General features: G+C 47.4%; 1 protein-coding gene and 1 long non-coding RNA gene across 11 annotated transcripts in view; one reads left to right on the top strand and one right to left on the bottom strand.

The window, feature by feature from the left end:
- PXYLP1 (2-phosphoxylose phosphatase 1) overlaps window positions 1-13,031 on the top strand; it is a 68,960-nt gene extending 55,929 nt beyond the window's left edge. For all 10 annotated transcript variants that reach the window (XM_032487362.1, XM_032487367.1, XM_032487352.1 and 7 more), the window contains 2 exons: window positions 6,034-6,173; window positions 10,650-13,031. In XM_032487362.1, coding sequence (XP_032343253.1) covers window positions 6,034-6,173; window positions 10,650-11,587 — 1,078 coding nt within the window. In that variant the 3' untranslated portion in view covers window positions 11,588-13,031. The remainder of the gene's footprint in view (window positions 1-6,033; window positions 6,174-10,649) is intronic.
- Window positions 13,032-14,530: 1,499 nt separating this feature from the next.
- LOC116665952 lies at window positions 14,531-21,494 on the bottom strand. The gene is made up of 3 exons (XR_004322791.1): window positions 20,989-21,494; window positions 18,085-18,154; window positions 14,531-14,811 (listed from the first exon to the last, which is right to left on the bottom strand). It is a non-coding gene; the product is annotated as an uncharacterized LOC116665952 (long non-coding RNA).
- Between the last annotated feature and the right edge of the window lie 392 nt (window positions 21,495-21,886).

The raw sequence follows: 21,886 nt of genomic DNA, 5'->3' as shown, positions 1-21,886 counted from the left end.
GGGGCCAGACACCCCCATGTTTCCCTCCACAAGGACACCTATCCTGGCTCTGAAGGTCTTTGCAGTGGAAGCTGCCTCTTCGTGAATGTCACACACCTTGTGACAAAGGTGCTTTTTTTTAAACCCTCACAGGACTATGTTCAGCCAGCAGGAAGGTTATTACCATCAATAGGCTGTGTTTAGTCAACACTTCTTGGTTTGTTTTTTTTTCTTTGCATTCATGAATAGGAATTAGATATTCTTTTCTACATCCGAGGAAGTGAAGATTCAATCAGCATTTATTCAATACATTTTGTTTTTATTTTTTATTTTTATTTTATTTTTAAAAAAATTTAATTCTTTTTTTGTTTTTAATGGAGGTACTGGGGATTGACTTGGTGCATGCTAAGCACGTGCTCTACCACTGAGCTATACCCTCCTCCCCCCATTTTATTTTTAAACACCTATCACATGGCAGGTACTGTCACACATGCCTGGCTCATTTAACAGGAGGTAGCACGCGAGCAGACACCTCAGAGGTGTGAAGGAGCCAGTCCTGTGACGATCTGGGGAAGGAGGATGGAGGGACTAGCAAGTGCAAAGGGCCTGGGGCTAGAAGAGCTGGGCATGAGTAACAAAAAGGCCAATGTGTGGCTGGACTGCAGGAATGAAGGGGAGAGGAGCTTCTGAGGGTTCCCAGAAGAAAAGCTATTTCTGCCCTCGGAGGGCCCACTCACCCTGGAAAGACAGATGCGGTGCGTGGTGCAAGAGCGGCCTCAGTGAGCTGTGGCCAGTGCAGGTATAGCAGCAGCAGGAGGATTAGAGAACAATGTGGAAAAAGAGTAAGAAGAAGTGGAAGTAGTTTGGGTATCATATCTGGGGTATGAGCCAGAAGACGGCAGCTGGACCCAGCTTGGGGCAAGGAGGAGAGGTGGGGTGGGAGATCGGGAAAGGCACCAAGAGAAAGGGACCCAGTGGGTGGGCAGGAACAAGTCACATAACAGCCAATGATAAACAGTCCCTGGGGTGGTGAGACCTACCTGTGCGAAGGTGTGGGGAGGTGGACAGCCCAGCCATGGGCTTGAGCTTGGAGTGGAGAAGGGTAGGGACTAGGTCATCTGATGCTTTGAATGCCCAGCTAAGGAGTGTGGACTCCAAGTGTGAAGGTGGTCAGAGAGCTGGAGAGGGAAGGGGTGAAATTCTGCTGATCTCCAGCCACCGTGAGGTGGAGGATGGATTGGAAGCTGGTGGTGGTGGTTCCATTATGACAGGGACAGCGATTCAGAAGAGAGCCTGCACAGTCAGAGCCCAGGAACTTAAAATGACCTGCAAGACCCTTTGTACTCTCCCTCCTTCCCTTGCCCGTCAGACCCGCCCTGCTCCCCTCCTCGTCCTCATTCATCCGCTTCAGCCACTCTGACCCCCACTCTGCTTCCCGCTGCCGATGGCAGGGCTTTTGTGGTGACTGTGTCCTCTCTCTAGGTGGCTGTTCCCTGGGTAGCTTTATGGCCATTTCTCTCACCTCCTTCCAGTCTTTACTCAAATGTCACCTTCTCAGTAAGATGACTCAGAACTCTGCAGTTAAAATACCAGTGCGCTCTCCACTCTCCTTCCACCCAAGTCTCCAGGTCTCCCTTACCTTGCTCTTCCATGTAATAAATTCATCAGCATTTCACAGCCTCTGTTACCTTCTAACACACACACACAGACACACACACACACTCATTTAGCGTGTTCACTATATGTTATCTGTTTCCCCAAGCTAGAATGTAAGCTCCCTGAAGGCAGTGGTTTTTATTTGTTTTTGTTGAGTGCAGGTGTATCCCAAGTACCTAGGACAGTGCCTGGCACATGGGAAGAGCATGATTAAGTGTTCGGTTAAGTGAATAAATGATTCATTCTGGAACTCACAGAGATGGAGAGAGGGGGTGGATCTGAGAGAATATCACAAGGTGGGATTATAGGACCTGGTGACAGGTTGGATGGGGGTGAGGAAGAGAGAGAGGATGGTGCCCCAGTTTCTGATTGGGTCTCTGGCTGGTGGTGGTGCCCCTCCCCAAAAGAGAGAGCACGGAAGAGGGGAGGGTTGGGAGCAAAGTTATATGGACGGGTCTCTGTTCTCAGTCTGTGCTGTCATCAGATTCCAAGTGATGATTTCTGGAAGGTGGTAAAGGCTGAGTAGTTGTGGGGCTCAGGAACATGGTCTTCCAGGGAGATAGAGGTTGATTTCAGAGTTCGGCATGTCGATGGTAGCCGAAGCGCTGGGCTTCAATTAGGTATCATACACAGAGCCTGAGGAGCAAGGGAAGGGCCCAAAACAGAGTCCTGTAAGAGCACCAACCAATGATAGCCCAGAGAGAAAGGAGGGTCCCCAGAGGAGATGGTGAGCGGATAGGAAGAAGGCAGGAGTGTGATGTTATGAGAGCTAAGGAAGGGGGCGTTCAGTGGGTAAGCACATCAAACAGAGCAAAGTGGTCCAGAAAGTGAAAGACTTAGAAGAGTATACTGAGTTCATATTTTGAGAATTTCATTTTACTGGGGGGAGGGTAGAGTTCAGTGGTAAAGCGCATGCTTAGCATGCACAAGGTCCTGAGTTCAATCCCCAGTACCTCCATTAAAAATAAATAAATAAATAACCCCCCAAATAAATAAATAAATAAATTCATTTTATTAATAATATAAAATAATAAATTCTTTAATTTGCATAAATTATAAAAATCAGTGGTATAAGCTTATTCCAGTCTCCAGCCATATCAGGTTTTGAATTGTGTTTTCTGGTAAGAGTGTCACTGGTCTTACACGTCTCCTCTGCTTGCCTCAATGTTCTGTGCAGAACTCAGTAATTGCTCAGATTATGGCTACAGCACAATACATTTTCTCATGGGTGTGGAGATCAGCCTCAGGGTTCTGTCTTGAGCTTTGTGGCATAAGTAGGTGTGGAAAATGCATATAAAAATGTAAATAAGAGCTCTGAAGTAAATTCTTTGAAGGCCTACAGTAGTAGCAGTGCTAGGTCTTTCAATTTTCAGTATGAAGGTAGGTTTCTAACGAGGCTACAATAGCATGAGTTTTTCTTGAAGAAAAACTTATCGTCACAGATATAATCATTTTTGTGTTAGTCAGGGTAAGGCTAGGTTGCATGCTGTTATAAAAGAGAGCCAAGAATGCATTGGCTTAAATCACAGCGATTTCTCTCTTCCTTGCATGAAGTTCTGAGATGAGTAGTTCCAGATTGTATGACTTGTCTCCACCTGTTCATTCAGGGCCCCAGGTTCCTTCTGGGTTGTTGCTCCCACCATGCCTTAGGGACGTCTATGTGACTGCACCTGGGTTGCTGCTGTGCCTCAGTAGTGGCCAGAGGGAAGGAAGAGAGTGTGAAGGGGGCACACCAGGATCTGAAAGCCTAAACCCAGATGGGTGGATGTCCTTCCACTCCATTGGCGGGTACTTAGTCACGTGGCTCTAACTGCCACGAGCACCTTAGAAATGGGATCTAATCAAGTGTTCAGGAAGAGGAGGAAAGATTGTAGTACATAACTGTTGAAGAAGAACCAGAGCCAGACAGAAGGTAAAGCAGGAAAAACAGATCTTACTCAGGAATTAATGCAGTAGGAGAAAAGAGACCTTGGTATAGAACTGGGCTCAGTTCCAAACACAGCCTGGACAAGTGGGGATTGGGAGCCAAGTAGCAGGGTGGGAGTCAGTGGATGGAAGATTACTAAGAGGAGCCACCAAGGGTGAGGGGGTTCTGGCTAAAGAACTCATGCTGAAGGCAGACCAGAGTGATCAGATACCACTGGGGGATGAGGAATTTGATCAGATACCAGGGGTGATCAGATATCAAGAGTGGGAGGTTCTGTCTAAACCCACCTAGCAGGATTTAGCAGCATGCAAAGGCAGACGTAAAGCCAAAGGACATGAAAGTCCAGAGGTCCAGGCCCAGGTTGGGAAGAGGTTCAGAGGAGACTAAAGTTTGGTCAAAGAGAGTTTGGTCTGTCACAAGTCAGTCTCACTCACAACAGCCTTCATTTTTAATATTTCCATCAAAATCTGAATATTTTAATAAGCACTGTGGGAACATGCCATATTCATTGCTACAGATTATAGAAGGCTTACATTTTTCTTGAAGCATCTAAAGATGGGGCATTTCCCAGTTGAATTCATTCACACATGTCTCCACCATGTGCTAGGTAGGTACCCTCTCAGCTCCAGGGATGGAGCAGTGGATGAGGCAGTCAGGACCTGGTCATTCAGTTCCTGGACAGGCCCGGGGACTCAGGCTACCTGGTCCTCTTCCTGTTTAAAAGACCAAGTCGTTTGGTATCTCTTCTGGAAGTGAAGTTTTTCTTCCATGCATCTTCATCTTTCCCTATCAAAAACAATTTCTCATAAATACAGTTGGATATTAACGCATCATTAAGTCATCAGATGCCCAGAAAATCCACGACATCTTGGCAAACACTGTCAGTCATGAAATTGCACTTCTAAAATGGTAGCAAAGCTTTGTCAGATCCTCAAAAAATTCTCCAACCTGAAATAATGGCCTGGAGCAGAATATTTGACTCCTGTTGATGGCTGGCCTTTGTTTATAAGGATTTGTTTTGGCAGCTTCATTATCAAGTCTGGACGTTTTATTCCCAGCTTGTGAATATTTATGTGTTCTAGCCTCAGGAGAAAGAACATATTCTCTGTTTTTTAGGGAAAGCCATAATGCCCTGCAGCCACCAGGGTGACTTATTAGAATGCACTGCATCAGGATTAGCAGTCTCTAATTTTGAAACATATTTTTGTAATGGGTTTTTTTTTTAGCTTTATGTTTTTGAGAGATAATAAACCCATTTTGGCAGCCCTGGTAAAAGCACTGCCAAAGTTAATTAGCCTTTCAGATAGCAGGGAACTGCCGTTAAACAATGTATCTTTGCTTCTTTTCATGCCGATTTAGTTTAGTTGGGAACTACTCTATCTGTCCGCCTCTGTTCAGCTGGACGATGTATAAACATTCATAGGCCATTTCATTATTCAAAGAAAAGGTGGGGATATTCATTGGTCATCTCATTATTCAGAGAAAATGTGTATGTATTCATAGGTCGTTTCATTTTTTCAGGGAAATTGCGTGTTAGCGACTAGAATGATAAATCTTGGTTTACCAAGTGTACTTCATGGAGGAAATATAAATATCAGATCTCATAAATAACCTGTTTTTTTTTTCACTATTCATTACCACCCCACGTTCTAGGAGATCCCATGTGTGCAAAATGCATAGTGAGCTGTAGAGATCTGGGTTATCTTCGTCAGTTATTTTCTTCACAGATTTTCCAGAGGTCACAACTGAGGGTTACCCCAGTGAAGGTTGGGGTGGGTTTTCTAGGAGAAAGAGGCAGCGTGTGGAAAGTCTTGGAAGCGTAAAGAACGAGGTGTGCTGGGGCCACAGAAGGCACATGCTGCGTGTGGCCAGAGCACATTGTTAGGGAGCCCTGAGCCTCAAAGTGACGGGGGGCCAAAATAGACAGACAGCTGTGCATGACTCCTTCCAGGGAAGAGCAGTGATGGTTGGGTTGCCCTTTACGTCAATCTCACTGGCAGTGGAGGAGGCAAGATGAGCCTGCAGGCGGGCTGAGGAAGAGCCCATGCCATCCAGAACCAGCCCAGGGATGCAGGGATGCGGAGGAGAGGGGTGGAGAAGCCCAGGAGAACACATGTGCAGAGGTGGGGGAGGGAGAAATGGAGGAGGACCCCCCCATCCTAAGCTTAGCTGCCGGGTGGGGGGTCTGTGCCTCCTAGAGAGGGAGACAGGAGGGGCGCGGGCTGAGGGCAGCGCTGACTCCCTCCGTGCAGAGAATGATGGGCGCTCCAGTAGAGGGCGGGGACTTGGGCTGGCCTGACGGAGTGGGGGTGTTATGTGTAGATACCAGCGGTCGAGTAAGAAAGAAATTGGAATGGACTGTGTGGGTGAGAAAGGGCATGATTCACTTGGGATCTTGCTTGCTGAAGTTGCAGTCACTGTGGACAGCTTTGGAGCAAGCTTACCACTAATCCTCTGTGTTGTCTCTTTAGGAAACCATATCACCCTAAGCTGGAGGCTTTCGTTAGTCACATGTCAAAAGGATCCGGAGCCTCTTTCGAAAGCCCCTTGCACTCACTGCCTCTTTACCCCAGTCACCAGCTATGTGAGATGGGAGAGCTGACGCAGACAGGTATGTGTGACCGCCGTCCCCCCACGTACTCCCCCACCTGCTTCTGCATTTGGCGGACGGACATGTGCAGCAGGGCCTCCTGGGGTGGGCTCTGTGGGCACAGGGGTGAGTCAGGACCAGCACCTCAAGTGGCCGTGAGCCTACCAAGGTATCTAACTAAACAACTGATTTCTAAAAATTAAAAATAACCTTTTTTCTTATTACAAAAACAATATATGTGCATAGAAGAGAAACTAGGAAAGATAATTAAGCAAAAGGAAGAAAAATTTAAAGCATTTATAATCCCATCAAAGAAATTAGTAATCTTTCTTCCTGTGTTTAATGAGACACCTCTGTGAGAGCACATGCGCACACACACACACACACTCACATATACATATACATACACACAGTGGTATCTTATTAATCACACTATTTTCTAACCCACTTTTTCATATAACAATATATTGTGATAATCTTGCCCTATCAATAATTCATCAACATCTCTTTTGATGGCTGCATATTATTCCACTGTGGATGGGCCACAACTTATGTGACCAATCCCATGTTCTTACATATGTCAGACAAAACAGCTGAAAGGTTTTAATGTGCAAGATCTCAGGGAGACCTGTGAACGGCAGAGCCCCGCTGAGCATAGAGTTTGTCTGGCAAGTGGGTTCCTCACAGAAGCCTATCTCTCCCTCTACAGCCCTGTTTGTACCGTTGTGCACCCAGTTCACTGTCAGCATAGGTTGGTGAGTTAACTGTGGGGTCACCTTTGTTGGGATGAGAAGGTGCTGGTGGTCCCCTAAGACCTATTTCTTCAGTCTGAGGCCTCAAAGGACCTTTGCTTGGTCACGAGCCTTTTGGAAGGATTGGGATGACCATGTTCCGTTACCTTGTTCCAACAGCATCTTCAGCTTTGATGGAAGGAAGGTCTCCCTCCTGGTACTTGGCCCTGTTGGTTTTGCCATATTTTAAAAGCTGTTATTACTGGGGAGAGTGATAGTAAGTGACAGAGAAGGGCAAGCTGAAGGCTCTGGAGGACTAGCCTCGAATAAGGAGTGTTGCCAAAAGCTTTTGATAATTAGTTCCACACAAACAAGCTCTGCCTTAGTTTAAAACAGTTCACCTCCCATCAGATCCAGTGCCCCCTTTTATTAACAAGTATTTTGTGATGTTCTTTTAACTAACCTGAAATAAATTCAAATATAACCTTTCTATAGACATAATTTAAAACAAAGTTGTATCAGGCACCCTAATTGTAATATAAAGGAACAAAAGGAAACTATTATGTACCTTCTATATATTTCAACATAAATGCTTGCGCACACCTTTACTAGAAAATAGGAGGTAACCGACTGCTTGCACTTCAGTGTAGATTGGTGTCTGTGACAGCTACAAATGTAGACGGAGGGGTGTTGTACTGGTGACTCTCATACCTCCTGTCAGGACATGATTTTTACTTTTTTGACAAGGTCTGATCAAAACAAAATACAGATGTGCCTTAGTTTATATTGCATTTCTGGAAAATTCAGAGGCTGCTAATGTTATGCAAAAATGCTTTTGTGTTTATAGACACAAAAAGCTGGATTCAAAACTGAAGTATTTAAACAGGGTTTTCGCACGTGGGAATGTCTTGTGCGTTCAAAAGCTATGTGGGGCAGAGAAGAGTTCATTGTGGAGACTGTCTAGCCCCTTGGCCCCACCCGCTAGGTGTCGGGAATGTTCTTCTCTGTGTTATTGTGGCAACCCAAACCCTCCCTGAGGGCAGAACCATACTGGCTGACGATCACTGGTTGTGAGTAACAGAGAGTAACTCAAGCAATAAAAGGTCATTCATTATAAAAAGTTGGGGTGACTCACAGGCTCTAAGGGCAAGAATATGACCAGGCCTCCAGAGGCTGTAACCAGGAATAAAAAGGCTGTCTGTCCCTGCCTCTGTGGTTTTGCTGTGTGTCTGTCAACAGAGACAGTCCTAGCCACACCTAGAGATGAACTTACAAGTTCAAATTCTTGAGAGAACCTGGTGCAGTCCTTGAGGGTCAGTGTCCACCAGCTGGCTAGGTGGTCGGGTAACTGCATCGAGCATTATTCATTCTGATCTTTCTTCTCAATTGATCTATTATCACCATTTTCTAAATTAATATTACTCTAGAAATCATTTTTGCAGTACTCTTTGCTCGTTTTTCCTTGTTCTCTTTTAATGGTCACTTTTATCTTCTATTTGAGTTTTTCCATCTCTGTTGGAATAATCATTTATAACTGGCACACTCTGTGCACCCCGCAGAACTCTGTAAGATGAGGTTGATCATCCGTGCCTCCTCTGTCCCAGATGCTTTGGCAGCTGCTGCCTGAAGGGGAGGGGGTGGCTGAGGGCTAGGACGCTCCCCTGCCTGTCCTAACGGAGCCCGCAGCTGCCATGGGATAGTGCGTGGAGCCCACTGAGGGTACCGCTGACAGCTGCAGGCTCTTACAGAATAAACATGGGCCCTGGAGTAGACACACTATGAGATGGGGCTCATGACATCTTCCCGACATCTTCCCGACAGAACTGGTGGCAAGTTGAATTAGATGATGTGCATTAAGTGCCCAGCACAATGCTAGCATAAACTAGACTCAATGAATAATGAATACAGCAATGCCTCAGAGGTCCAGCGGGCTGTGCCAGCAGGAGGGAAAATGATGAATCCAAACTGGGAGAGAAGAAGGCAACAGAGTAGGTGGTACTGGAGCCAGGTGTTAGATGAGGATTTCACTGGGCAGAGAAAGGGAAGGGCATGAACAGAGTCATGAAGATGCAGGCTGTGTTTTGAGAGAAGGAGAAGCCCCTAGAAGGGTGGAACTCAGTGTTTCTGCGTGAACATGTTGGGAGACAGGGCTGTGAGCCGGGACTAAGAGCACAAGGTTGGGGCCAGATGGGGGCTGGAGTTCTGCCTCGACCACTTGTTAACTGTGAAAGGCTCAGGCCTCAGTGTTCTCCTCAGTAAAAGAAGGAAAAGGGGGACAATAATATGCCTTCTTTGCTGGTTTTTTGTGAGGATTAAAGGAGAAAGGTCTGGCACCTGGTAAACATGCCAACCTTAACATTTGTAGCCTCAGAGTACAGGTAGGCCCAGAGGGGAATGGGGGCCAGACAGATTCTTGATGTTTGTCACTTGCGGTTTGCCCCTTTTGCAGGCCACTTGGAAATGCTAAGACCTGACCCAGCCCAGATCTCTGAGGGAATTCTGCTTCTCAGTACTCTTCATTCAGAGCAGGATGCAGACATCCTTCGTGGGTTTTCTCCTGAACTGTTCTCTTCCTGGGCCTACACCATTCCCTCTGTCTCATGCATTTCAGCCTGAAGTTGTCTCATCAACATAGTGGGGCTTTTCAAACCATTTGGGTAGCTGAATAAATGGCATTGCTGGTCATTGGGCCTGCCTCTGGTTTACACGCTCAGAGAATTCAGATTTCTCTCTGAAATTCCATCCTAACATCCTGTTGGCTGGAGTGTGAGCTTGCTTTTACCTTGGACTGCCTTCTGCTTGAAGATAAGGCATTTTCACTTTATCTTTCAAGATAATGTATTACTGTACTATGGCACAGTTCCTGCATGTAGTCCAAAACTACAACTAAAAGATAAACTTAAAATTCGTGCTCCTACCCACGTTCCATCTCCCTGCCCCCATTTCTGTGCCCCTGTCATCCCCAGGTAACCATTGTGCAGCCTTCCTAAGGTTCCTTATGCAAAACACAGGCAGCCGCCAATCCACGTTCTTATTTTTTCCCCCATTTTTATTTAAAAGGAGTGTAATAAACATACTGTTCTGCCTTCTTTTTTCCCCCAAATATTCTGTCTGGGTATCTGGGAGATCATTCCACATCCATACAGAGAGAGTATTCTTGCAGGTGAGCAGGTGAAGCCCCAGCAGGACTGGGCAGGACGTACCTAGGTTAGCAGAGAGCCTTCAGCTGGGATAGTAGGGTGGTGGGGTGAAGGAGGGAATCCCCCACAGGGAGGGGACTAGGCAGTCAGCAAGTGATTTGTTCCCCTTGCCTGACTGATTTCCATGAGTCCCTGGGCACACTGGGGAATGCTGTGTCCCTGGCCAGGAGAGAGAAAGCTCTCCTTAGGCCCCTGCCGACTACCACCTAGATGTCCACCAGCGGGGTGATTCCTGCCCTCTGAGCCTCACCAGTCATGCCCCTCTCCTGAGGAGGGGCCGGTCAACAGGGAGGGATGGAGGCAGATAGATGGTCCTTGATCTCCCTGGAAAGTCCGCAGGTCCAGAGGACAGGGCTCTGCTCATTCCTTTGTGGATAAGCCCACAGGGCTCCCTTTGCACCCTGATGTGAGCCCATTCTTGTGGCTTCCATGCAGCAGCGGCTGGGCTCGGTCATATAATCATATGCTGCCTAAAGCACTCCAGAGTTGGACGTGCCTTGGCCCCCCCAGCTGTTCCCCCTGCTAAGCGGGTAGTCATGCAGGCATGTGGCACTCTTGTGTTTCAGGGGTTGTGCAGCACCTGCAGAACGGCCAGCTGCTGAGGGACATCTATCTAAAGAAACACAAGCTCCTGCCGAGTGACTGGTCCATGGACCAGCTTTACTTAGAGACCACTGGCAAAAGCCGGACGCTGCAGAGTGGGCTGGCCTTGCTTTATGGCTTTCTCCCCGATTTTGACTGGAAGAAGATTTATTTCAGGCACCAGCCCAGTGCTCTGTTCTGCTCTGGAAACTGCTATTGCCCGGTGAGGAACCATTATCTGGAAAAGGAGCAGCGTCGGCAGTACCTGTTACGTTTGAAAAACAACCAGCTGGAGAGGACCTATGGGGACATGGCCAGGATCGTGGACGTCCCCACCAAGCAGCTCCGGGCTGCCAACCCCATAGACTCCATGCTCTGCCACTTCTGCCACAACGTCAGCTTCCCTTGCACCCGCAACGGCTGCATTGGCATGGAGCACTTCAAGGTGATCAAGACGCATCAGATAGAGGATGAGAGAGAGAGGCAGGAGAAGAAACTGTATCTGGGGTACGCGCTCCTGGGCGCACACCCCATCCTGAATCAGACCATCGGCCGCATGCAGCGCGCCGCAGAGGGCAGGCGGGGAGAGCTCTTTGCTCTCTACTCGGCTCATGACGTCACGCTGTCGCCAGTTCTTAGTGCCTTGGGCCTTACGGAAGCCAGATTCCCGAGGTTTGCAGCCAGGCTGATCTTTGAGCTGTGGCAAGACAGGGAGAAACCCAGCGAGCACTCCGTCCGGATTCTCTACAACGGTGTGGATGTCACGTTCCACACCTCCTTCTGCCAGGACCACCACAAGCGTTCTCTCAAGCCCATGTGCCCCCTCGAAAACTTAGTCCGCTTTGTCAAAAAGGACATGTTTGTGGCCCTGGGTGGTGGTGGTACTAATTATCATGATGCATGTCACAGGGCAGGACTCTGAAAGGTAGGCAGTGCGGCGCTAACAGAATCTGTGTCAATACGAAGAGGTGGGAAAGGTTCGCTTCTATTTCTATCCGTTGCTAAGGGTACAAAACGATAGACTTTTGAAGGCTGGAGATCGTGCTTGGGGGCCACGTAGATGGTTTGGGTTGAACAGTGAGTATATTGCTGTAACTGGGTACATGAGTGACTTGGTCCACGATGGCGAGTTCACAGAGAAAGGAAGGTACTTAATCATAGCCAGGTTCTCCTTATGATGCCAGAATAATACTTTAGTACCCAAAGTTGCCAATCTAAATGTGTATTCTTTTGATCTGCCTTGGTACTGTATGATGGAACCAGCAAACCTCAGCCAAAATTTTCATAATCTGGGGCAATATGACCTTGTCCCTGTTCAGTGAAAAATGGCCTGAAGTAATTTCTCTAAAATCAGGGTGGGCAAACTTTTCCTGTAAAGAGCCAGATAGTAAATATTATACGATTTGTGGACCAAAAGGCCACATAGAGCGTCTGTCACAGCTACGCAGCTCTGCTCTTGTAAGATGAGAGCAACCACAGACAACGTGAGTGAGTAAGTGTGGCTGCGTTCACTGGCCACACAAAACATGTACTGGGCCAGGTGTGGCCCGTGGGCTGTAGTTTGCTGACCCCTGAGCTAAAAACCAGGCTATGCTACAACTGCACCTTCAGCACTTTGAGAGAGCACCAGCTGAATACCGAGACTCATTCAGCGGTGCCTCCACTAACTTCTGTGAGAAACACGGAATCTGGTCTGTATCTGATATTATAACACAACCTGAGGGGAGGTAAACAAGGACTTACAATGAATCAGAGAAAAGTCATTAGAATAATACTTGATGTTCATGACGATTGTGGTGTAAGATAGTTTCGAGTATGTTTGAAATATTTGTCTGCTGTAGTCTACTTGCTGTATATGCTGAAATTTTTGTATTCCATTTAGTATTTTTATAGTCTAGGAGAATATTTTCTAAGACCAGTTTTAGATGTGCTCTTATTCTATGTACTATTCAGTTTCCTCTATCTGCTTGGTGGTTTAGAAGGGAGCCGGAAGCTTGAGATCAGGTACTTTCTTCCAATAAAACTGATGGCTCGTTCCCTCTGACAAGCCGTAGAGTCGGATCGATTTTTAAACCATTTTCGTCAGTTTCAAATGGTAAATTTCGAATTTGGTTTTTAAATAAGTTTTTGGAAGAACTTTGTTACTAGATAGTTAAATAATCTTTGTAAGGTATTTTATATATTAGAAGCAATTATAATTAAATCTGTGATTTCTGACTAAAATGGTGCTAGTTCTGTGCGAAGAAATGTCAAGTACAAGTGAGATTCCCCAGTGCCGTTGGCATTGCATCCTTTCCTCTTTGTTTTTGTCCAATGTTGCATTTGAATATGTCTGTTTCTATTAATAAATTTTTGAAGAAAACTCATACGTACAACTCATGGCTTGTACCTATAAGTCCTTCTGTTTCTTTTGAGGTGAGTTCCAGTGTTTTTTTAATTTATCTTTTTTATATATAGATAAATAAAAATGTTTTAAATTAGAAAACTCTGCAGGACACGTGGGGAAGGGAGGGCCCGGCCCCCTGGCCCAGGTGGCCAGCCCCGGGCCCAGTTGGGCCCAGCAGGGGTGACGGGAAGGGACAGGGTCCTGCACTGGGCCACAGAGGGGCTGCGGCTTCCTTCTCCAACAGCAGTATCAGGGCTGAGAGGATGTGTCACAGCTGGTGGCCTTGGACTGGGTGAAAATTTATCTTAAGTGCTTTTTTTTATTGCTGAAAATTGTGTGTTGTCTCTCGAGGATTTAAAGCCTAAGCACATTTTTTTTTTTGCTCCCACTAACGATCTATTGGAATCAGAACAGCTAAACACAACTTGAAGAATTAAAATAAAGGTGAATCAGAAGATGTTTTAAAAATCAATTCCCGACATCTGTTGGTAAGAGTAAATATTTTGGATAAGAGCCAACATTAAAAGTGTAGATAGAGGCTTTGCCTCCCAAGACATCAGGCATTAAAGCATCTCCTCAGTATTGAGTTCTGAGACATTTCATTTCCATAAACAAACCCAGAGCACCCAGCTGAGGCTGATGGATTTCGTCCTCGGTTTCAGGGCAGTGGTCTCGATGGCTTAGTTTATGGAAGATGTGTGGGTACACACTGCATGGTCAGCATTCTTGTTTTCATGATTAAAATTACTACGTGCACACTGGGAGATGATCAAACAATACTGAAAACAACTTCAGAGATTAAGTTCTCTAATCCCACCTCTAGAGAGAATACTGTGAGCTGCTGGACAGACATTCTTCCAGAAATTTAACACACAGATACAGAAATACAGGTAATGTTTAATAGGAACAAGATCATTTAACATATATTGTTCTGTGGCTAGCTTCCCTTAAAATATATTTTTATTCATTTGTTTCCTTTAGCAATATGTCTGAGGCATATTTCTCATTAACTTGCTTCCCTTAATAGCATGTCTTGGAGATTTCCACACTGAGAGAGGGGGATGGCATGGGGGAGCAGTAGAAAGAAAAAAAGCTCTTTTTACAGTCATAGCATAATATGTCATAATTTCATGACATAGATGAGATATTTTTTAATTGTCATTAAAAGTGAACAAAATTAAAACTTAACACCAAGGTAATGAAACAGGACTACAAGGCATCTGAGGCACACAGAACAGAGCAGAGAAGCCACCAATTGTATGTGTTGATTAATATGAGTGGAGTACATATTCTTTCTCTAATTTCACTTAGAAATAGAATTGAATATATAAAATAGATAATATAAAATAAACAACAAGGTCCTACTGTATAGCACAGGGAACTATATCCAATACCTTGTAATGGTCAATAATGAAAAAGAATATGAAAAGGAATACATATATATATATGTATTGTACCTGAATATATATATAACTGAATGATTATGCTATACACCAGAAATTAATACAACATTGTAAATCAACTTGACTTCAATAAAAAAAGAAAGAAATAGAATTGAAGAACTTAATCCAATATTGCTATTAAGCTTACTTGAGGGTCTTTGTAGTGACAGCAGAATTAGATGTTTGGAAGATTTGAGTAATCCCTTGTTTTAGAACTGATAAAGACTACGGCAGGAGAGGCAGGGACGCTTGTGTTTCTCTGACTCTTTAGGAAGCCTTCTGAACAGATGGAGCGGTCCAGACGAGTGTGGGCGCACCCTGGTGTGTTTAAACACAACGTAAGTAGAAAGCAGAACACAGCTGGGGTTTACACTGCAGTTCTGGCTTTGATTGGGGCTAGCTCAGAGTTCTGGCCCAGGCACTGGTTAGCTCCCGTTGTTCAAGGCCACTGAACTGAATGTTGGGTTGTGCCTTGATGATGCCTGCCTGGTGACCAGCTCAGAGGAGTAATCATCGTTCCAGCTTAAGAGGAGCCAGCTGACTTCATCAGAGTGTCTGAGCAGGACTTCCTGGCGTCTGAAGTCCTACTGCCCGCTTAGACTGGCCTTGATGGGGAGAAGGCATCCCTGAGGGGCCGGGACAGCTCCTCCCAGAGCTGCAGAGCCCCTCACGGAGGGATAGCCTGAGGCCTGGCTTCTGGATAACTCTGTCAGTAGTAAAGCCACCATTTTTGGGGTCCTGCTTCCCAAGAGGGGCCCCACAAGTATCTCTATCAATCTAAACAACCCTCTGAGGAAGGTCCTATTACCCCTAACACAAATGAGGAAACAAACTGATGAGAGTGAAGTCACCTTTCAAAGGAAGAGTCAAAGTGCAGAGTCTAACCCAAGTTTCCACGAGACCAGTGAACATTATACCGCACAGATTGTGGCACACCATGGAAAAGGCTTTCCTGCACTCATTTAATCCTGCCAATAGCCCCAAAAGATACCATATTTGCTGGTGATTATCACTGAGTATTAAAATACAGTGGGATTACAACAGTTATAAATTTGAATCTAAATGGTTAGGAGAATATTCCAACTCTGCTTCTGACCTTCTGTGGTTACTGTTTTGGTTAAGGAAAAACTACATAATGGAAACTTCATCTCTGCAGTTGTGTTATATTATACTCAGCCACTAGAGGGCAGCATCAACTATAATTGTTAGCCTTTAGGGCCCAGTCTTTCATTTGTAAAGGAGGTAGCTATTTTGGGGAGATTTAATAGGGTGACCAGCTGTCCCGGTTTGCCTGGGCCTGAGAAGTTTCCCAGGATGTGGGACTTTCAGTGCTAAAACTTGTCAGGTTCCAGGCAAACTGGGACAAGCTGGTTACCCTAGTGTAATGTGAGACAGGCACTAGGTAGTACTGTCATTCCCGCTTCATAGAAACAGGAATGCATGATGGAGTGACTCAGGTTTCCATAGCTAGCTGGGATGCAGCAGAGCTGGGACTCAGAGCTGTCATCCATGAACTCTAAGGCCCATGTTCTTAGGCAGGATGTAATAACGTGTCTCTGAACCATTCCGGACTGTTAGGTTACATGCAGCAGAAACCTGACTACAGTGATTAAGCAAATAAAGCGTTCCATTTCCTCCAGTGGCTCCACCACGTCATCAGGAACCCAGGCTGCTATTTATATCTTTCTGGCCGGCATGGGGTTCCTCAGCCTACCTCTACGACAGAGGAGTCTAGGAAAGTGAGTATTTTTATTGGGCATGTTGCTGTCTCAAACAAATCAGGCCCTCTTCATGAGGAAGAAGGGGCCAGTGGGTACTGCTTAGAGAACTGGCAGTGACTGTCACATTCTCTAAAGCCACCCCTGAGAACTGCACCACCCACATCCCCCACTTCGGGGCTTCTTCCCGCAGTGGCTGGGAGCGCGCAGGCTGGCAGTGCCTCCTTTCTAGGCAGCCACACCCAGTGACCGGGCAGGGCAGGGGTTTAAAGTCCCGAGGGCAAGCCCGAAGGGCCCCCCAGGTGCAGTGCCCCCCAGGGGGTCCGCCGAGGCCTTGTGACTGCAGCACAGCCCACTTCTGCCCTACCTTGCCTCCCTCCCTTCCTTCATGGTGATGACCCCAGAACACTCCTTGGTAAATTTCCTGCATCCACATTTGTCTCAGAGTCTGCTTCTTGGGAACCAACCTGCCATGGAAGAGAAGCAAATCCTAGGACTAAGGCCTCTGCTAATTTGGGCAGTAAAGCTGGAGTCATTTATTTGGAAGAGATTATGTATCTATTGATCACAGATTTCTTCTATCACTGCCTGTGAAAGGCTTCCCATTTCACTGTGGAAGCTAAGGAAGCACATGTGAAGCCACAGGAGAAACTTGACCTAGGACAGTCCAACACTGATTACAGAGGGCCGTTATACCAAGACTCACCATTTACTCATCACATGCCAGGGGCTGGACACTGGGCCACACACTCAAATGAGAGTCTCCGTGACTCAGCGTATGAGCAGGCATTTACTATCTCTGTTTTATAGCTCAGGAAATGGAGGCTCAGAGGCAGACGTCCACCTAGGATGGCATCAGTTGTGAGTAGCAGACTGCGGCCTGGGTGTGGACTACGTGTCCCTAGGTCCCAGTGTTCTTCAGCTCCCTCAGCACACCACTTCCTCTGCCCTCCGACAAGTGAACAAAACCGCAAAAATGGGCTTTAGACAAGAGTCTGCCCAACCCCAGGGGATGATCTTTGTTAGGGATGCTCATGTTTCTAGCATCTTCTCATGCAGCATTTCCAAGAAAGTAGGATCATCTTATAATGGGTTGCTTTAGCCTGGGTTCCTCTGAAAGCAGAGTCTGAAGAAAATCCTTAAGTCTAGGTGTTCAGTAGGAAATGTGGCCCCAAGTTGCAGAGGTGAAGGACAGGGAAGGGAGAAGGGGAGGGGAATGCCAGAGCGAGATGCAGGTGAGCTGACCATGGTAACCAGCCCTTCCAGCCGTGGGACCTCCCAGAAGCCCTATAAAGCGCACCTCCTCACTGGTCACCTGGGGGAAAGGGGGCACGGGGACGTTTATCCCTTGGCTCTGTCCACAGCTGTCTCCCCCATACTTCTGGGTGGAACATGCCTGAGCGTGTCCACCTGGGCACCTGGCATCTGAGAAGCTCTCGGGCAGGAAGTGAGAGGAGATGCTGTCAGATCACAGCCTGCGTGGGCCTGGCCGTCTCACAATGGCTGAGAAAAGGCAGGAGGCCGAAAGGATGGGAAGCGGAGCAGGCGACGTGTGGGGTGTGAAGACCAGCCAGCATTCACTGAGTGCTTTAATGTGCCCAGCGCTGTGCTGTGTTTTAAAAGCCTAACCTTGTTTCATCCTCACAGCAACTCTGTGGCTTAGAAATCATCATCATCTCTCATTTGTGAGAGGGGGAAAGAAACGGACAGAACAGGTCATTTGCCATATATGGAAAGTCCCTTTGCATCCGTGCCAAGCGAATCATGCCACTCCTTATTAAAAATAAAAACCCTTGCCCTCCACCACCTTCTAGAGAAATCCAAGCTCCCTAAGGTGACTCAACAGGTTGTTAATGGTCTGGCCCCCACTTACCTCTCTTGCAATAGTACAAGTCTGAAGGGGCTGTAAGCAGATGGTAGTTGTTGATGCATTTTTTGTACGCCTGGGAGAGAGAGAAAGGGTCTTCATGCCACCATGTGGGGTGTCAGGTTTGCAGAGTCTCTGAAGGGACAGTTCTGTCCAGAGCCCTGTCCCCAGATAATCGTCCTCATGACAGAGCAACCTGCCAGTCCTTCACCCTTCTCCCCCTCCCCATCTGTGTCCTCTTCCCCATCTCCCAGGGGGGGGAAAAGTGCTTTGGAGCCACACAGACCAAGTTCAAACTCAGTTCTGTATCACTTCCCAGCTATGAGTCCTTAGGCAAGACAACTAGTCTCTCTAGGCCCCAGAGTCCTCCTGAATCATCTAGGATGACCCCTCCCCGGAGAGAGTGTACAGAAAGCCCTCGGCACGTGGAGGGGGGCACCTCTTAAATGGGAGCCTTCATCACTGCCCCCACTTACTCTTAACTGCACTGAATCACCAAAACGAGCTAGAAGCAGAAAACATCCCTGCCCATTTTTTAAAGCCAGGAAACCCACATGGAAGCACAGCATCCTCCTCTAGGTATAACTGGGAGATACAACTCCCCCCTTTGTGGGAGAAAAGAACTCTAATCTTCCTCCTCCCTTTGTGCCCATGCTGTATGTGACACCTTGCATAAACATCTCATCGCTTGTCCTTTCCTCCTGTTTCCTTTATTATCTATGTCTGACCTCCATCTTCCTGCTTTAGAGTTGCTGCCCGTTGCAGAAGCAGCAGCTGACCACAGAGTTCAGTAAAGGAGTGGGAGTCTGGAGGCTTTAGGCCATTGGTCTGGTCCTTCTTTGGCCCCTAGAGGCACTGAAGGAGAAGCAGGCTGGGAAGTGACATGCACCTCGACAGGAGACAGATCCTGCCCTCGGTGCCTACGATATAGGCAGCTGCCCCCCTCCATGCTCCTGAGGCCAACCAGTGAGGTGCTCTTCCTCCTCCACTCACCCTCCTCCCCAGTGCCCCGTACAGGCGTGCCCCAGCAGCAGTGCCCAGGAAAGACATGTCCTTCTCCTGGGGGGCAGCTGGCTGCCTTCCTCCCAGCTTGGAGCCAAGCGCATCTTGGTTAGGTCCTCCCCAAATGAGAAGTCCTTTCAGGAGCCTTCCTTCAGAAGCTGGCCAGAGACCAGAGACAGGGGCTCCCACTAGCCTGAAGCTGCACCCTGTGCCTGTGAAGGGACGCCACACTGCCCTCTAGTGGCAACTTCCCTGGCTCTGGTTCTGCAGTTTTTCCTTTTCCTGTTCCCCACACCAGACAAGGCCTCTTTCCCCGCAAACGGAAGCTCCCTCTGTCAGCCTAGGAGCCAACTCTTCCCACTGCCAACGCTGTCTTCAAGATGTAACAAGTAGAGACACACTGTATCCAGATGGTCTTACCGTAACTGCCCTTTTGTCCCACTGATCAAGGAACTGTTTAGCATTCTCATAACTGGCTCCCTAATGGACAGACCATTAAATTGACCTTCTGATTGATGGATGCTGAGATCCTACTGCCCATCTGAAAAATTAATCCTGAGTAACTGACTGGCTGAATGGTTAAGTTTCTAAATTACAAATCATTTGATTAATTTATTGTCTTTCTAATGGACCTACTGTGTTTCTAACTGACCTACTAAGCCTAAACAACTAAACATCTGATAAGCTTGAACCACCTACCCGGCTGACTCTCCCACTAACCATTTAGTGGTTATGACTGACTGCCCAGCAGAGAACTGGCAAGACTGGCAGCCTGGCTCCTTGACAAGGGATAACGGATGGGAGGAGAGACTGCCCCTTCCTCATGCCCTGATTCCTCTTTGGGCTTGGGACCTACTCTTCTCCTCTCTGGAGCCATCTGAAGGTGCCAACCAGGAGGAGGCAACCAGGAAACTGACCTTCTGATCTACCTCTAGTAAGGTTCTTAATCAGGGCTCCACAGATAGGTTTCAATTTTGTTCTTCAAATAGTGTGGATATAAAGATATGTTATCTGGGAAGAGGGTTCACAGCTTTCATTAGATTCTCAAAAGAATTCAACACCCACAAATATCTTCAGAACTACTACTCTGTGAAGACCCTCAACAAACACATTCTGATAAGCAAAGCCCTTACGTAAATTCAAGCCCCATTTCTCTCTCATATTGGGCCAGAGTGGCAGAAAGTTTAACTAAAAAGAGTTAGAGTCACAGTGGATTTGGATGTAGTAAGGTGGAAGGATAAAAGCTGAGCTGTGTGTGAAGTTTCCAGAGAGAGGCTCAAGGAAATCACCCTGTGTCCTTTTGGCTTGTAGGCTAAACTTTGACCAAGATGGTGGCATCCTCAGCTCTGGACAGAGACCCTTCGAGCTAGGATGAAAGATACATTTACTAGAGCCTTTGTCTGGGATAGGGGGTATGTATGAGTATGTGATTTTGAGTACCTATGTGGCTGTGTGTATTTATAGACACCAGTGTGCTCACAAAGATGGGTGTTAACAGGCTACGTACGTGAATGTCCTTTGGGTCAGTGTGCATCTGAATAGTTTTGTGAATGTATTTGCACATATATGCTCACTGATGGACCCCTCAAGTCTTTTGGGGAGAGGAGGGCGGGAGGGTTGAGGCAGACTGATTAAGAATGTCTCTGAGAATATCTACATACACGCCAGCAGCCCACACCACTAATATGGGGATCCTCAACTCTTCCCTTGAGCTCCCATTATCTACTCAGTCCACAGCCACCATCGGCTCTCATCATCTCTCCCTGAACTACTATTCGGTCTTCAATGCCCTCCCCTCGCGACCCCTCAGAACTGGAGCCACAATGACGTTGAAAAATTAAGTTAGTATCACAGCGCGCCCCACCGGAAACCGACAACAGATTTACACTGTCAGGGGATAACGCCCACCTCCTCTGTGCGACTCGAGAGTCCTTTCATAGCGGCAGCCCTGCTCACTGGGGACTCGAGCTCTCGAGGCCCCGGGCTTTAAACACGTCGCCCCACGGCCTGGTCCTAAGCCACACCTCAATGTTTTGGCTCCGAAACCTCGTCCTCCAGGCCCTTACACGCTGCTCCTACATCCCGCATCTCGGAGATTATCACTTGTGCTGTAATTGCCCGATTACAATTAACAATTGTAATTGACAGAGGCCCCAAGTCGGTCTGTCACGTTCCACCTCGGGACTCCTCCCCACAAGACAAACCCTGAGCCACCGCAGCTCAGAGGCCACCCACACACCAGTTCACACGTCTCCTTCCGGCGCCGCCGAGGGCTGGAAGACGCGATGTGAAGGACAGAAATGCGCGTGCGCTGAGGGACCAGGAGGAACTACGACTCCCAGAATCCACCCGACAAAGACTCCATTTCCCACAAAGCTCCGCGGGACCCCCACCCCGGACATGCGCTCTTTTTCCGAATGTGGAAGTTAGGGTGAGTCTGGATGTGGAGTCGGTTTCTGAAAGGGTAGAACGGCTCGAGGTTTTGTCTACCTCTAGGGGTCGTTCGTGAGTCAGAGAAACAGACTTAGAAAGGAAAGGACCTGGCGACAGTCCTTCAGTGCAGTGTTCCGTTCCCTCTGGCACGCGCGTCCAGGCCCGCTGCGGCCTTGCACTTTCTGCCTGCCGCGGCTTTGTAGCCCTCTGCCGCTGCGTGCTCTCTCCCTACCTCTGGGCGTCTCTGGAGATAGATGGTCTTGGGTACTCTTTATTCCCAGTCTTGCGTTGCTTGTCTTCCACCGGGAAGAAGTGAAGACTTTTGCCCCAAGGGCATAACCCACGGGGCTCCTTGTGTGGATCCCACAGCTCT

The sequence above is a fragment of the Camelus ferus genome, chromosome 1, assembly GCF_009834535.1.
Source record: "Camelus ferus isolate YT-003-E chromosome 1, BCGSAC_Cfer_1.0, whole genome shotgun sequence".
Classification (NCBI taxonomy): domain Eukaryota; kingdom Metazoa; phylum Chordata; class Mammalia; order Artiodactyla; family Camelidae; genus Camelus; species Camelus ferus.
The sequence above is the reverse complement of the archived record's forward strand: the minus strand, read 5'-3'. Positions and strand labels throughout refer to the sequence as shown.